Below are 15844 nucleotides of genomic sequence, written 5' to 3'. Positions count from 1 at the left end.
GGGTAAACATGATATACAAGGGTTGCAATATTGCACAAATCTTGTGATGTCCCATTGTGATGTGCCATCAATTTGTTTCCTCTTGAGTTTTTATTCTATGGTGAAGTTTGTGGGGAAATGTTACCAACGTTTGGGGGGGAGGTTTTGGGGGCAATGTTACCGTTTCCCAGTGAATTTCCACAACCAAGCAGGGATTTGAACCCAGGTCTTCTGCCTCCTGGTGCCTCCCTGTCTCCATTCACCCCCACCCCAGACCCCTTTGAGGCAACAACCCCTTCCCACCCTGGCTTCTGGTTTCTCTCCTGTTCCTCACTGGCACCCCTTTGAGGCGACTGAAAACACGTGTGTGAACGGGAACCATGCTTTTCTTTTCAAGCCCACCTGGTCACGCCCCCTCCCACCATATACACGTGTCCACACCCGTCCCTACGTGTCAGGGCTCCCTAGGCGGTGTGGGAGCAGAGAAGAGGGGCACGTAGGTCGCCGGGCACCCCGGCAGGGGAGGTCCACGTCCCTTCCCTCACATCCGTGCGCCCCGAAGACGCGTGTCAGCCGGGCTGCCGCCAGCGCGCGCATGCGCGTTCCCCTCATTACCTCACGGCGTGTGCCAGGCGCTGTACAAACGAAGGCATTTCTTCCCCCCCCCCCCACAAACACACCCTCCCTCCCTCCCTCCCTCCTCCCCACCCCCACCCGGCCCTCCTTTTCCACACCCCGTCTTTTCACCCAGGGAGGGAAGGCGCTCTCTCTCTCTCTCTCTCTCTCTCCCCCCTCAGGGCTTTCCCGCCTCCCTTCCATCTCCTCAGGATCGGGCCCCCCTCCCATTCCTGTCAGCCGCCGCCCTCGGCCCAAAGGCTCACCACGACCCCTCCCGCGCGGGGGCCGCCTGGCTCTTCGGCCGCCTTCCCCCTCAGAGCGCCGGGCCGGAAGACCCGCGGGGGAAGGCGCTCGTGGGGCCGCCTCGGGCGGCCATCCCTCGTCCTCAGGGGGCGGCGCCGAGGCGAGGCGGGGCGGGGGAAAAAAAAAAGAAGAAGCGGGGCGAGGGCCCCAGCGCGCCGACTCCCGACGGCCGAGCACGCGGCGGCTCCGCCCCCTCCGCGCCCCGCCCCGTCTCCCCGGGCAACTAGCCACGCCCCTTCCCCCGGCCCTCCCCTCTCTCTTTCTCCAACTCAAACCGACCACGCCCTTCTGCCCGCCTCCCCGAGCACGGCTCGGCCAATCCTGGAGCGGTTCTCTTAGGCCGTGAAGCTCCCTACCTCTCTCTCTCCTCGGGGGCTTTATCTTCCCCAAACCAACCAATCCTGTCTCCCGATAGTTGGGCGGATCTCTTTTTTATGTGCAACGGCAGACGCAATAGGAGGAGGAGGAGGGGCTGTCCGGAAAGGATGAAGCTCTACCATTGGGTCGGCCCGGAACGGAAGAGGTCGGCCGGAAGTGGTGGCCAGGGTCCGGGAGGCGGGCCTTCGGGGAAGCGGAGGCCCCGACCACAAAGGTGGGTTTGGGAGGAACGGGCGTCCCTGCTGAGGAGGGGGGGGGCATGGCGGAGGGGGGGTGTCCCGTCACGCCTCCCGGCTTGTGAGGGTGATTGTAGGCCTTTGAGCGGCTGAGGTCATAAGGAGGGGAAACAGTCCTTCTGGAACTACTCATCCTCTGCAGTTAAATCACCTTGGTAGGAACGGTAGGGAATGTAACGAGTTTCGTAGTTACGTTACTTTTGCCCAGCGCCTTCAGGAATTGAAAGTTCAGTAACTGAAAGTCATTAAAATGCTCACAGCAGCCCTGCGTGGTAATTTCCCCCAAGCTGGTGCCCTCCTATGGGGTTGGACTCCACCTCCCATAATCCCCTGAATGGGCTTCGTTTAGTCCAGCTTCCATGGCCAGCCATCATCCCTGGCAGTTCATGGAGGTGGGTTGTTGTTTTTGTGTGTGTGTGACTTAAGAAAGGAAAATTTCCCTCAACAATTGCTATATGTTGTCCATTGGAAATAAGCAAATGGTGACTCCAGTAAAGGATTTATGCTTCTGTTTTGCTGCTGCCAAAATGATAGGTAAACCATTCTTCCTTCCTTCCAGGGTAGATAAAAATCAATATTTAAAAAAGAACATTGATTTAATGTTCACAATTTAAATCACAATTTAAATTATTATTGTTGTTGTTGTTGTTTTAAAGTCATTGATGTTTATCCACCCTTGCAAGGAAGGAAGGCTTTCTTTAAATCACAATTTAAATCATGTTTTAAATTTAAAAAATTTTTAAACTCCCAGGGGAGACTCGATTGGCATCTTCTTGGTTTTCTGTTGGCTTTGCTTACAAAGGTATTTTAATAATATGAACCCCTGTCCTACAGTCTTGCTGGCTGGAGAGCTCAGTGGTTTAGGCATCCGGTTGCAGAGCCAGAGGCTGGGAGAAGAGCCAGCCTGGGTGGCCTTGGGCAAGCTGCACACAATCCTAGAGCAAACCCAAGAAGAAGGGTAGGGTCAACCACTTCTGAGCATTCTTTACCTGGAAAATCCTGGAAAAGATCACCATAAGTCAGAATTGGCTTGACTTTACACAGTTTTGTCCTATGGTCTCAATTGGCACAGCCTTTACAAGTTAAGCTTTCAAGGAGCAGGAGGCCATCCAGACATCCGGTTTGTCCCTCTTTTAGCATGCGTTGCTGGTTGACCATCTGTGGTGTCACGCATGTTCTGACTGTTAAGGTTGGGCAACCTTACTACAGCATCTTCGCCTCCATCCATTTGGAAGGGGGATCCCGCTTGCACCTTTTAAAGTAAGACTCTCAACTAGTCAAAGAGGTCTTGGCTGATTAGTCCTAGGTGTTTTAGTCAGCCTTTTGATTAAATATTCATTTGTAGTACTGTACAAATGACTATTTTAAGGTGAAAGCTGGGGAAGGGTGGGTTTGGTGTTCCACTCCAGCCAGCCTCTTTGAAGAGAGACGCTCCATTGTGATTGAGGCCGAAGGGAGAGTCCCTGTGAGCATCAGTAGCTGTGTGCACATGTCGTGCCTAAGCACATCTCATGTGCCAGGGACTTCTCAGAGGCAACTGGATGCCCAGTGTCTAAAGAGCATGCTAGACTAGTCTTTGGTCTGATCCATCAGGACACTTCTTGGATTCTTTAGACTGTGCTTTCTGACCCTAAGATTTTACAAGCAGTTTTAATGGAAATGATACTATGCTGGAAATGGTACTGTGCTTTAAAAATTTGCTGTCTGGTGGATTAAAGGTTCCTTACCAGCCAGGCCAAAGTAGCTTTATTAGATTGTTTAGGCGGATTAATGAGTTACATTAATGAGTTAGATCCAGTCTCTATCCTGAAATTCTCCTGAAGCAAACTGAAGCCGCTAGAACCAGGGGCCAAGCAGTGGCTGAGGCAGCAACAGAAATCACTTCAGAGTAATAGTTAAAGGTGCCTCTGAACACACGGGCAGAACAGGGTTTCTTTTCAGCTTTAGAACTTGGTTTAATGTTCTTCCACACAAAAATCCTGCTTTTCTCTCCCAGGGTTTCTTAAGTAGAACAGCCTGGTGTATAAAGGCAAAAAAGACCCCTTTAGTTGTTGTTAAACAAACGTGAGAGTGAGAAATCCTTACAGGTCATCTCTAGCTGTACTAAAAGCCCTCTGCCCACCCTGGATTAGATATTGTAGTCCTTTTTAGGGCTCTTTCAGCAATGATTAGACTTTAAAATGCTGTAATTGAGTGCCGCGTCCATACCGGAGGCAGGAACAGTCTCAGTTTGAAACCTTTTTTTTTTTTTGCACAGGCTGCATCACAATGGATGGCGGAGAAGGTAGTGCTGACCTTGTGATTAACAAAAGGTTTGTGTCTGAAGCGGAGATCGAAGAGCGTCGCAAGCGAAGGCAGGAAGAATGGGAGAAAGTTCGGAAACCAGAAGACCCTGAAGGTATTTGACTCTTAGCTGGGAACTGCAGAGATGACGCAATAGGATACCAACGAATCTTATGAGATCCTGACATGAGCCTGGGTTCAGAAGATCACCTGACCAAATTCCCGCTAAGGTTTGCACCTGCGTGGCTCTGCCCCCCCTCCGTGCAGCCTTCCTTCTCCTCCATGCACTGACAGCAATAGTTTCCAGCCCCTTTCTTTCCAGTCATGACAGAACCTGGCACAGAATCCGGCCCAGCTGTGCTGAAAACAAGAGAAAACGTTGGTCATTGGTAACCCAAAGTAACATCTTGTTAACTAAACCCAGGTGAAACCTGTAGGGGCTCTTGCCACGCATCTCTGAAATATAACGCTCCTGCTTTCTAAATTAAAAAAAACCTTCCAAAGAACAGAGATTCACAGTTATCCTGGGAATTGCTGAATGATGTCTATAATTGATGATCGTTTGTTATTTAAAGTATACCTTCTCTGTTAAACTTAAGCTATTTGCGTGTAGTCCTAAGAATGGTGTGAACATCCTTTTCTGTTTAAAGTCTTAGAATATGGGTGTTGCTGGGGCATTGCTATTTGTCAAGAAAAGTTGCTCCCTTTTATAGACCACCAAACATTTTCTCCGGCACTAGCCTCTGCTACCAGTTCTTCCCTGCACGAGACTTTGTATCTGCTCCTTACTTCCCTTTGCCACAGATAGACCTAAAAAGGCTGCATGATGATCTGGGGTACATTTCCTGTGTGATAGTCCAGCACGGTTGTCTCAAGACTGCAGGTTGGTGAGCAGTGAGGCTGTCTGAGAGTGGTTTGTTTGAAGTCATAGGCTGAACCAAGCATTTCCGAATCCACAGAGGAGTTGTCTGGTTCAATCTGTGAAAAATTAAAAGGAGAGGCTAAGGTGGCAGCCCTGAAAATGACCGCTTGCCTGATCATCTGGGGTAAAGCTCTCCTCTAGGTAATCGATATAAGAGATCTGTGCAGATATCCGATGCTTGCTTGACTCCCAGGTAAGCATTTAGACAGTCAGAGGCTTGCCAGTTCTCTAAGCATATTGCTATGGTTCCCAAAGGGCATCAGGGAGAAAGTTCTCTGCCAGAATGGTTCTTTTTCAAAATAAATCTACATAAAATGGAATTATTTCCTTTCCAGAATGTCCGGAGGAAGAATATGATCACCGCTCACTCTATGAAAGACTTCAGGAGCAGAAGGACAAGAAGCAGCAGGAGTTTGAAGAGCAGTTCAAGTTCAGTAAGTAGATCTTGATGCAGGGAAGTTGTGCCTTCTGGTCTTTGCTTCTCTTACATCCGTCAGATTCCTGCAGAATTTTGTTCTAAAATGAGAACCTAGCAGTGTCTGGGAAAGGGGCAGGAATAAGCTCATGCTTCCGAAGGGACTGGCATAATGGAAAATGCTTGATTCCTTCATAGAGCTGTACCTTGGCCTGCACAGTTACTTCCCAGGTCTATAGAAAACAAGCATATTGGGGCAGAAGAACTACAGTGGTACCTTGCTAGACGACGACCTTGTAAAACGACGAATCCGCACGACAATGAGGTTTTGTGATCGCTATAGTGATTTGCAAAACAGTCATTCCAATGGGGGATTTTTGCTGGACGATGATTTGGTCCGTGCTTCGCGAACCGTTTGTTCGCAAGATGACGATTTTTACAGCTGATCGGCGGCTCCGCAAGATGGCTTCCCTGTATTTTCGGGACCCATGCTTCGCAAGATAGCCATTTTAACAGCTGATCGGTGCTCGCAAAATGGCTTCCCTATGGGCGATCTTCACAGGACGTCATGCGTTTCCCCATTGGAACGCATTAAGCGGTTTTCAATGCATTTCAATGGGGAAACGGATTTCGCATGACGATGATTTCGCCAAACAGTGATTTCTATGGAATGGATTATCATCATCATGCGGGGCACCACTGTAGTATCCTTTCCCCTGAGTTTTAATGTTCTATGTATAAAGAAGGGCTACCTTGTCCAGAAGAGTGTTCAGATCATGTGGTTTCTCCTTCCTTCCATATAAAGTGGTTCAGTCCCAACATCTCCCTGAGGATGGGGACCCCTGCCAACCTCTCTTCAAGACGAAGTTGGCTTAGCTTTAATATTAGAACTGTGGGAAGTGCCTTTAGGCTTTGATGCCCACATGATTTCTTTCAAAAGTGTGAATCGTGAAAGCAGATGGCATTCGCACTTCACCACCAAGCCACACGTCTTTCAGGGCAGTATATTGTGACTTTGGGTAACTGTAGTTAAGCTTTTTCTAGACCTCGTCTTTTCTGCCCTGAAACATCAACCTGGTCAGAAGGGAAATACCATGGAGTGGAATTGGCTTCTTCGCTTGTCCTTTCCTCAAGGCCTGCACTCTGGTCTTTTGCAGAAAACATGGTCCGAGGCCTAGACGAAGATGAGTCGAAGTTCCTTGATGAGGTTTCCCGGCAGCAAGTGTTAATAGAAAAGCAGCATCGTGAGGAGGAGCTCAAAGAACTCAAAGAATACAGAATATCCTTGGCACTGATGTAGTTTGTCCTGGTTCCAGTTTGAGAGGGAAAGGGGACCAGGGCGGTTGTCCAAAAAGGACACAGGGCAGCTTACAGCAATTAAAAGACAGTATTTAAGCTAATAATGGTGTGTATATAATACTAAAAGGTTCAGCCAATCTAATACCAAAAACACAAGCAATACCAAAACACATTCAAAGCAGTAAGGTACAACAGTCCATCTTGAAAACCTCATTCAGCAGCCAGTCACTAAGGAGAACCCTTCCTGAAGAGGAAGGTCTTTGAATGCTTGCGGAAGGAGAGCAAAGATGGGGCCAGGCTGACTTCCAGTGGGAGGAAGTTCCACGGTCTGTGAGCGGCAACAGAGAAGGCCGTCTCCCGTCTCCCCATAAAATGCACCTCTATAGGTGGTGGGATCAAGAGAAAGACCTCTCCTGATTATTTTAACACTTGAGCAGGCTCATAAAGGGACTTGCGGTCCCTGAGATAGCTTGGACCCAGACTGTTTTTTTCTTTTTTCTTTTTTTTTTTTTTTTTTTTTTTTTTTTTAGCTTTATAGGTTAGAACCAGCACTTTGAATTGTGTCTGGAAACAGACTGGCAGCCAGTGGAGCTGCTGTAACGGTTGAGGGGTGGGGGGAGTTCGTGATCCCTGTGAACAGCCCCAGTTAGTAATCTGGCTGTTCCATTTTGGACCCACTGAATTTTCCTAATGCTTTCCATAGGCACCACCACATGCAGTGGGTTACAGTAATCCAGTTGGGATGTAACTAAATGTCACTGTGGCCAAATCATATTTTCTGTTTCTGCGTGCATACAACAGTATTTCAGATTAGTAAGCATTCTGTTCTCGGCACACAACAGGGATGGTGAACTCAGAAGGAAATGCGTCCGTAGCTTTCCCTTCCACAAGAATCTCTCATAATTGGCCAAGTTATACATTGACCTGTCTGCCCAGTTTTGCCCTGGCCTTGCTTCTTCCTCTCTCCTGTCTCCATCACTTCTTTTTTATCACCCTGGTCTCCACGTGTTTCCCATGTAAAATTACCCTACAACCCTGGTGTTTCTAAACCACTCTTCAGATTTTCTGTTCTGGCTGTATTGGAGTCCTTGCTGTGAAACCTCTCAGCCTCAGCAACAGCCTGCAAATTCAGACGGGTTTTCCTTTTTGCTGACGAAGAGTATAAACTTGTTTGCCTTGTTCTGATGGTTGCAGGTCATTTAGAACGAATGACAGTAGTCTGAAGAGAAGTTAACTGTTTAAAAGTACATGCAAAACACTTAACAAGTTTTCTGTGTGATGATACGACTGATTCTGGTGGTGAAGTTGTCCATAAGATGGCACCATAGAGCTCCCCCCTCAAATCCCTAATCTCTACGTTGCTGTCTAACGTGAGTTTCCTCCGATCCTTAACGTTGAATTCACAGCACTTTGGCAAAGGCTGACCTGAAGAAGGAAGCAGAGAAGAAATTGCCGGCGAAACCAACAGAAAACAAGAGCAAGTTCTCTCAGGCAAAGCTGTTGGCGGGAGCTGTGAAACACAGAAGGTAACCTGATAGTTCCACCCATTCCCACGCGAATTTGGGAGCAGAGTTCTAAAGCTGCTTCCTGGGGTTCTGAGCGAGGTAAGGTTTGCGGCTTGAACTCTCCCGAATGGAAAATCCCGTGACCTTTGATTGGAATCTAGAACGTCAAGCCTGTTGCCATTTCTCTGGCCTTGGAGCTGACAGTGCTCCTTGCCAGGACGATAGTTTCTGGGTGATGGGGATAGCTGGTGATTTCAGAAGCTGCTAAAGGGAGCAGGCAATCGGCGGCTTTCCCAACACTCTTGCTGGTTTCCAATTTAAGCAATGATGAGATGTCCCTCTTCTCCTCTAAGGAGAAGGCAGGCAGTAGCAGAGCTTGATCTGGGAAGGGAGTAAGGGGTGATGGGGAGCTGAAGATGTCAACACCTTCTGTCGTAATTCATTGGAAAAGGGGTGAATGCATCTGTCTGTTTTGAGTCAGGGCTGCCTCCGATTGGAATGGCCCCTGTCTCCAGTGGCGACCCATCCAGAAAGCTTTAGTGTTCAAGATAGTATCTTAAGAGTTGTACACACGATTGGCTCAATAGAAACATTTTCTCTCTTTCCTCATGTTCTGCATATGATCCTGGCTGGTTCGGTGTCACTTTAAACAGAAGGCAGCCCTAAACAAACCAAAAAATTATTCAAGTAGGAAAAGGAAGGGAAATAAAACAAGTTTGGGAACCTCTGGCTCACTGAATCTGTGATGCTATTAAACGCAAATGTGGTGGATCCTCACCTGCCAAAGGCCCATCACGCTTATGGGCATCAAGTTCGTTTGCCATGGCAAGGTTCCCTCCTGTCCTCAGTAGGGAATTCAGTGTGGCTGGAAACTGCCTTGGTTCCTGTCCAATGTGCGCCCCCCCCCCCCCATCATCATAACCCCTGGGAGCTTCAGCAGTTTCCAAGAGTTTCCAAGCTTCAGCCCAGATGGAGCTGGGAGGGCATAAAATTTTGGCCGGTTACCAAGGCCGACGAAAGGAGGTGGGGACCCTCCAGCCTTGTGTAAAGCAGGGACGACGGGGAAGGGCAGGCGGGGAACCTTCTCCCAAAGCATGGCCCCTGAAGCTGCCATCTTTTTTTGCTGTTGCCTTTCCTTGCAGTTCCGACGGCGCCAACAGCGTGAAGAGGCTGAAGCTCGATGCGGACCCTGACCTCGACAAGGCTCCAGGTGCGTCAGATGGGGTGGAGAAGGCCGAGGGGCTCCGGGAAGGCAGCTTCTCCCTCTTTCGCCTTCCTCTTCCAAGTTATAAGCGAGGGAGTGGTGGGGGGTGGTGACCCTTTCTGTGCCTCGGTGGGAAGGCTTCCTCTCCAGGTGAACTTGCGGGGAAAGTGGCAGAAGAAAGGGTGCATTTGGAATAGATATCCTTCATTGTGACTGTACTGGAGCCAAATTTTCAGTCTTCACTTCCAGAGAGGAAGCGCTGTTAACCGAGCAGTTGTACCGCTCCAGTCCCAGGCGCATCTTGGCTCTCCATCTGCTCCGTTAATCCCCCTCTTCCAACGTTAGCCAAGTTAATTAACTGCGGAAGCTGGGCTGTCCACATTCCCTTGCAGGGTTTGTCACTCAAGTGCTCGCTGGGGTTTGTTGAAGCTTCTCCCATCTATGTCATTTTCAACATGCCATGTCATTTTCGCTTTGCTTGGGCGAAGGGATTTGTCGAGGACTGCCAGCAGGGCTCCAAGCTGTTGAGTCTTTGCAGCTCTTCTGCTGCTACTCCCATCAAGATAGTTCATGTAATGAAAAACCAGATATGTGCCTTCTAATAGCTGCTCCTCTTTGTCTTGAGTGATAGCCTCTCCTTTTCTCCCCCGCTTCCCTCTTTCAGAGCAGCCATCCTGCATGCCGCTGGGCAGTGGCTCCGTGAGCGGCTCGACCCTCCACTGCCCCTCCGCGGCTGTGTGCATCGGGATCCTGCCCGGCCTGGGGGCCTACTCGGGAAGCAGCGACTCTGAGTCTAGCTCGGACAGTGAAGGGACCATCAACTCCACCGGCAAAATCGTCTCATCTGTTTTTCGGGGCAGCAATTTCTTTGATGCCCCGCTGTAGGATTCTCCCCAGCTAGTCAGAGGCTCGGGTGGAACTTTTAAAAGGAAAAAAACCACATGGTTTTCATCATACTGGGCATACTCCAACCTCACAAGTTTTCACCTGTCTGTTTCCACCGCACCCCCAGAGAATACCAACAAAATGTCCTGAATCTCTCTTTGTGAGTTTCCCCTCTCTTTCCTCCTCCCTGCCAACCCCCCCTCTAAAACAGCATCCTCCTTAGGAGACAGACTTTGGATCATTGATCAGTGAATTTTCCTCCGGAAATCTAGCTGTTTAAAGGGAAGCATGAATCGTTGAGAGTCCACAATAAAGATGGTTGAGCTGTCATGTTTTTAAAAGATTTTGTGGGGGTTGCTGTGCTTTGGTTTTACAGAAGAGCCTTCTTTTTTTGAGAGGGGGGGGGAAGTAGATGTCTGCCAAGTGTGAGCACATGGCCCGGTGCTCTTTTTAGTTTCAATTACCATTTTTCATGTCTAATTGAGAGGAAGTAAAAAAATCAAGCAGATGGCGAGATGCAGATTGTCATGATACTGTTAACAGAGTTTTAGTGTTGTATATGATTAAAGAAATCCTGAATGCATTTTTTTAAAAAAATATATCTTCAGTCTTGTCATTCATAATTGTTCATTCAGTCTTCCTGCTGCCCTTAGTGATTTTTCTCTCCGACTGAGATGCCTTTGATGGATCTTATCTGAAGGGCCCGGGTTCCTGCGGGTGTTTTGAGGAACTCTGTGGACACTGACAGTGGAGATTTAGTGGTAAAAAGCAGCAATAAGCCCACAGTTCCTACATAGCTTTCTAAAAATGAATAGTTGTTTGTACTTTTGGAGCTATTGAATATATTAACAGAACACAGGTGTATCTATAAGATATTTTCCAAGCTTGGAGAAGTTACCTTTTAAGACTAGTGTCTAGAGCAGTGGTGGTTCCCAACCTCGGGTCCCCAGATGTTCTTGGATTACAACTCCCAGAAATCTTGGCCAGCACAGCTGGTGGAGAAGGCTTCTGGGAGTTGTAGTCCAAGAATATCTGGGTGTCCCAAGGTTGGGAACCACTGGTGTCTAGAACTTCTAAGTCAGCATGGTTTATAAAAAGCCATGACTTACCGATCTGTACATGGCACTCCTTATCCAGTCCGTAGTCAAATATTTAACGCTGAGCCCGTTTTCTTCAATGGTCTTTTGGTCCCATTTAGCAGATTGGTCCGGAAACCTGCAACCACGGCTTCATAACTGGAAGCAAAAATTCCTGGCATCTCAACTTGTATCAAATGGGACTGTATTCCTGAGAACTGTGTATCACATACCTATCCCAGCAATTTTTATCTTTAGCTCAAGAGTGAAGAACCTTTATCCAGAGTGCTATTATTTTTAACATCCAAATTTTAACATTGTGGCTTTGGCAGTCATGTTGGCTACACAGGACAGGCAGGAGTAGATTGCAGGTTTAAAATAATGAGTTTAGAAGGCTTAGGGGTTCAATATCCTGCACTCAGAATCAAATATATGCTTTTTCTGCATAGTCAAGCCGGTATACCTTCTTGGATTTAAGCAATCCATGTTCTGACCTCTCCACTGGCTCTTTAAAGGGGGTTAAACAGATTTGAAGAAGAGAGCCAGAATTTGGAGATAATGTGTTAAGCATTAAGAGGTTAACATTGAATTCATAGCGTTTATGTTTATAGCAGCACAAACAAGTTGGCCCGGCTAATTCTCTAATTATTTGAATATAATAATAATGCATTGGTTTCAAAACATTGTTTTAAGATCAGGTATATCAGTTTGCTTCTCTTGTTAATGCAAGAAATAATGTTTTTATTGCTAATGCTGGTGTGTTACTTCTAAGCCATGCGTAAGGTAATCGGCGGCTACTAATCATGGTGCAAGATGCTGTTACTTAAAAGTAATGGTTGGTGGAGATCAGCAGGGGTGCTAGAAATGGTTCGCCAGAACACGGAGAGTACCAGATCGGAGAAGGCTGGTAGGAAATTTGTTCTCTAAGTGTGGAACTGGTGTTGGTTGGAATGCCTCTCCCGTTCAAAGTGCCCAAAGGGGGAGATAGCAGGAATGAAGAGGGAAGGGGAGATCTGCAAACATTTTTTTGCAGTAGACTCTTGTATCAGACAGTATCCCCTACATCACATATTAAACTTTGGACAACAGAGGGTTGAAGAGACAGGAGGGGGGGTCCATAAAGCTGCAAAGAGTCCATGTTTGTTTATTAACCTGAGTATAACAAATGTTAAACAAGTACACAGTATAAAAATGAACGTAGAACATGAGAAATACGGATACGATACATCCATGAACTGTCCACTTTTCTTTGGGCATGGAGCGAGAAAGAGCGTCACATGGCTTGGGGGGGGGAATCCTGGTTGTAAAAATGTTTTCATTTCACAAAAATACAAAGTACATTCACATACTTAAATGTTGCTTCTTGAAGTTTTAAGGAGGAGAAATGTTCAGCATGGCCATCTGGGTGGGGTTTTTTTTGGGGGGGATTAATTTTAAGCATAGACTAGAGGTTTCTGGTGTTCCAAGTTGCATCTTTGGGGGAGGTCTGGATTGTATTGTTTTTAAAATAAATGATATAAATAGAAGGTACAAACTGTCTGAAATCACATGAGACATGCAAACCGGTCATTGACAGGTGTGTGTGTGTATGCGGGCAGGGTACGTGCAGGTAAAGCACCGGGTCCTTCGCTAGGCAGGCTCAGAGTTTATGGGCGGCAGGTTCTGATGCTTGAAGTACTGGGTCACTTGTTGAGGGAGCTCGGCCAGCACGGCTTTGGCCAACGTCTCTTTCGGCGCCTGAAACGCAAGAACGCCAAAGGTGAGGAAAGGCTGTGCTGTACATTCCCACGCCTGTCATATGATGGCTGTTTTTTTTTTTAGCAGAATGGCTCTGACCAAAGAAGCCACTACAGGGGTAAGGCAGCTCCCCACAAACGGATGGACATGGGGTGTTGGGGAGCCTGGATAGGGATCCTATTGCTGGTCCTAGTTGGGCAGTTGACCCATTGATGGGGTCGAATCTACACCGCAATTGATGTGCCTTTCAGTAGTTCATTAGGAATGAGTCTGCTCAAGTTGGACATTAGCAATAGGATCATGGCCCAAAACTTCTCTAGGGAAATTGGCTTCACCCGTCTAGCTGCAAATTGAGTGCCGAGGTGCGAAGGCCATGCGCAACGGCATGCTTTTTGTGGGACCGGTGTCCTGCCGTCCATGTGCGGCCTCTGCCCTGTTGGTGCCCCGTCCCATTCCTCCTTTTTAGCTGGCACCTTTCCCGCTTTCCACCCCTGAAAGCATTCGTCTTGCCCAGATAACGAGCGACTGGGAAGGGGTCCCCGAGAGGCCCACTGGACTTGAAAGACCAGCTCCTGCGCATGGTAGACCTCAGCCCAATCCAGCAAGCTCCATGCAACCGGGTTGGGGAGAGGACCTCAGCCCGTGTCATCTGACTGCCTCTCCGAATGAAGGAGTGTGAGAGGCACAGAGTCCTCTGGCCTTGCAAGAAGCACTAGAAATCTGGGCATTTTGTCCGATGGACAAAGTAAACAACCCTTTCTTGTAAATAGCACACGGTTGGGCCTCCTTAGGGCTGTGTACCTCTAAAGGCTGGAAACTCAAGTAGCGGGTTCACGCGGTTATCCCTAAAGGATGCTGTGTGCATTCCAGCTCTCCTATGGGAAGAATAAAACTAGGAAATAACGGGAGGGTATGTTTTGCAGGACAGCAGCTGGGTGCTTGTACTTGGCCTCCTAGAGAGAAGCAGCTTAGCCAGGCTCCTTTTCCTGGAGACGGGCCAGGACCGCCTCCCACCCTGCCGTCCGAACCCAAACTTTCCGTACTCACGCTGCGGAATTCACGAAATGGCACAAACTGGACAATATCTCGCACGGCCTCCTCTCCCGTGTACGACCGGAGCACGCGGTTGTCCCCGTCGAGAAACTCCATGGCGGCGAAGTCTGCGTTCCCCACCCCGACGATGATGATGGACATGGGCAGCTTGGAGGCTTGGACGACGGCGTGGCGCGTCTCGTCCATGTCGCTGATGACGCCGTCGGTGAGGATCAAGAGGATGAAGTATTGCTGGAGGGAGGAAGCCAGGGAGGGGAAGCCGTCAGGCCCGGGGCAAAGAAAAGGGGGGTGGTGGAGGAAGTTGATCTGGTAGCCGCCCAGAGTGGCCTGGTTGCCAGAGGGTGTGGGGTATAAATCCAATAAATAAATAATAAATAGTAGGGGCCGAACCTGGGATGTCTCTCGCCTAGAAAGCATCTTGAGCATGGATCCTTCCTGAGCCACACCATTACTCCACGGTTGGAACTTGGCAAGCCCAGAGAGGAGGGGCTGTGATCAGAGCAGGGGGTCAGCCTCCCTCTAATTTGGGGTAAACCCCTGCGTAGTCCATTAGCTGCCCCTCAGAAGAGGGTACGGAGCAAAAATGAAGACATTGGGGCAAAGCCCCCCTTCTGAGCTCCCGGCGATTTGCTCAGGGAGGGCTTCTCCACACAAAGGGAAAACGGATCTGTCTGTTTTCGCATCTCTCGTTCCTTCTATGGGCTGTTAATTATTTTTTACAGTACCACATTCATGTTCCTCTTTGTCTGCAAATTGCTCTGATCCTGTCATTTTTTTTTTTTGTACAAAACCTTCCCTAATAGATGCATTGTTGCACACAGATATGATTTGTACGGATGCATTAAGCATGGTGTGGCCATGATGGCGCCCAATCACGGACAGGCGGTTCAAATGAAGGCAGCTCAGCCTGCCTCTGAGGTTGCTTCCTCCCTGCGGTGAGAGGGGAGGGGGGGGCGCCTGGGTTGCAGTTGCCTCCTTGTGGGTCATGCAATAGCCCACAGCTGATGTCTAAATATAAACTCAAAACCAAAACAAACCAACAAACCCTCACTTGTGCCTTTCATTATTCCACAGATTTAAGAGAGAACATCTTTGCAGCTTCCCGGGTCTCACAAAAAGAATCATGGCCTAAGACAGGGAGGTACAGTGCCCAAACGGATGTTGGCCTTCAGTTGCCATCAGCCCCATCAAGAGGGCCAATAGTGTGGGATAATAGATGTGGTGTGGGTCAACACAGATATTGATCTAAGGCTAGTCCCTCCAGGTCCCTAATAGAACGATAATGACCTTTGTATTCCATTCTGTTAATTCTGATCCATGGCAGCCCTTTTCAGGGGTTTTCCAGCTACAGAGAACTCAGAAATGGTTTCCCCTTCCCTTTTGGGGGCAGCTTTGGGACTGTGCAGCTTTTGCCCAAGGCTACCCAGGTTGGCTCTCCTCCCCGGAGGCCCAGGGGGGGAATTGAACCTTTGGCTTTGCAGCCAGATACCTAATTCACGGAACTATCCAGCCAGCTAATAACTATGTGCCACCAAGTCAGTTTTCAGAGTTTTTAAAGAATTCACAGAGGTAGTTTCCCTGTTCCCTTCTTCTGGGGAAAACCTGGGACTGTGTGCAGCTGGTCCAAGGCCACCCAGGCTGGTTCTTCTCCCGGGAGACACAGGAGTGGGGAATTGAACCTCTCCAACCTCTGGCTCCGTAGCCAGAGACCATACTCGCAGATAAATTCTCTCCTGCTTGTTGCGTTGATTTAGCAATGACCCTTTTCTCTTTCTATCAGCTGGTTTTGGAAGCCTTTAATCTAGCACGACCCGTCCTCCAAGCCCAGCACGGGGCCGTCCTGTCGGGCCACAACAAGGGTGGATCCCCCAGGAGGAGGAGGAGGAGGAGGAGGAGGAGGTGGATGGCATCTCTTTCCACGAGCCTCTGCTCCCAGCCAGTTGCAAGACAC

At 48.7% G+C, this 15844-nt stretch overlaps 2 protein-coding genes across 8 annotated transcripts in view; one reads left to right on the top strand and one right to left on the bottom strand.

Annotated features, from left to right (window-relative positions):
- The first annotated feature begins 1356 nt into the window (after positions 1–1356).
- On the top strand, positions 1357–10626 carry PSME3IP1 (proteasome activator subunit 3 interacting protein 1). 6 transcript variants are annotated; one of them, XM_072980609.2, is made up of 7 exons: positions 1357–1492; positions 3772–3912; positions 5055–5153; positions 6292–6414; positions 7839–7959; positions 9081–9148; positions 9812–10626. In XM_072980609.2, the coding sequence occupies exons 2-7, from the start codon at positions 3783–3785 to the stop codon at positions 9931–9933; spliced, it is 663 nt and encodes a 220-aa protein (XP_072836710.2). In that variant the 5' UTR covers positions 1357–1492; positions 3772–3782; the 3' UTR covers positions 9934–10626. The 6 variants fall into 6 exon arrangements, with proteins under 6 accessions (XP_072836710.2, XP_072836706.2, XP_078236598.1 ...); XM_072980605.2 differs by having other exon boundaries at positions 9807–10626; XM_078380472.1 differs by having other exon boundaries at positions 6292–6418; positions 7843–7959; positions 9807–10626.
- Positions 10627–12227: 1601 nt separating this feature from the next.
- CPNE2 (copine 2) overlaps positions 12228–15844 on the bottom strand; it is a 68196-nt gene continuing 64579 nt past the window's right edge. For both annotated transcript variants that reach the window (XM_020806108.3, XM_020806107.3), the window contains exons 15-16: positions 13888–14124; positions 12228–12840 (exon numbers count right to left, since the gene is read on the bottom strand). In XM_020806108.3, coding sequence (XP_020661767.2) covers positions 12733–12840; positions 13888–14124 — 345 coding nt within the window. In that variant the 3' untranslated portion in view covers positions 12228–12732. The remainder of the gene's footprint in view (positions 12841–13887; positions 14125–15844) is intronic.

The sequence above is a fragment of the Pogona vitticeps genome, chromosome 10 (assembly GCF_051106095.1).
Source record: "Pogona vitticeps strain Pit_001003342236 chromosome 10, PviZW2.1, whole genome shotgun sequence".
Taxonomy (NCBI): Eukaryota; Metazoa; Chordata; class Lepidosauria; order Squamata; family Agamidae; genus Pogona; species Pogona vitticeps.
This window is presented reverse-complemented; position numbering and strand designations above follow the sequence as displayed.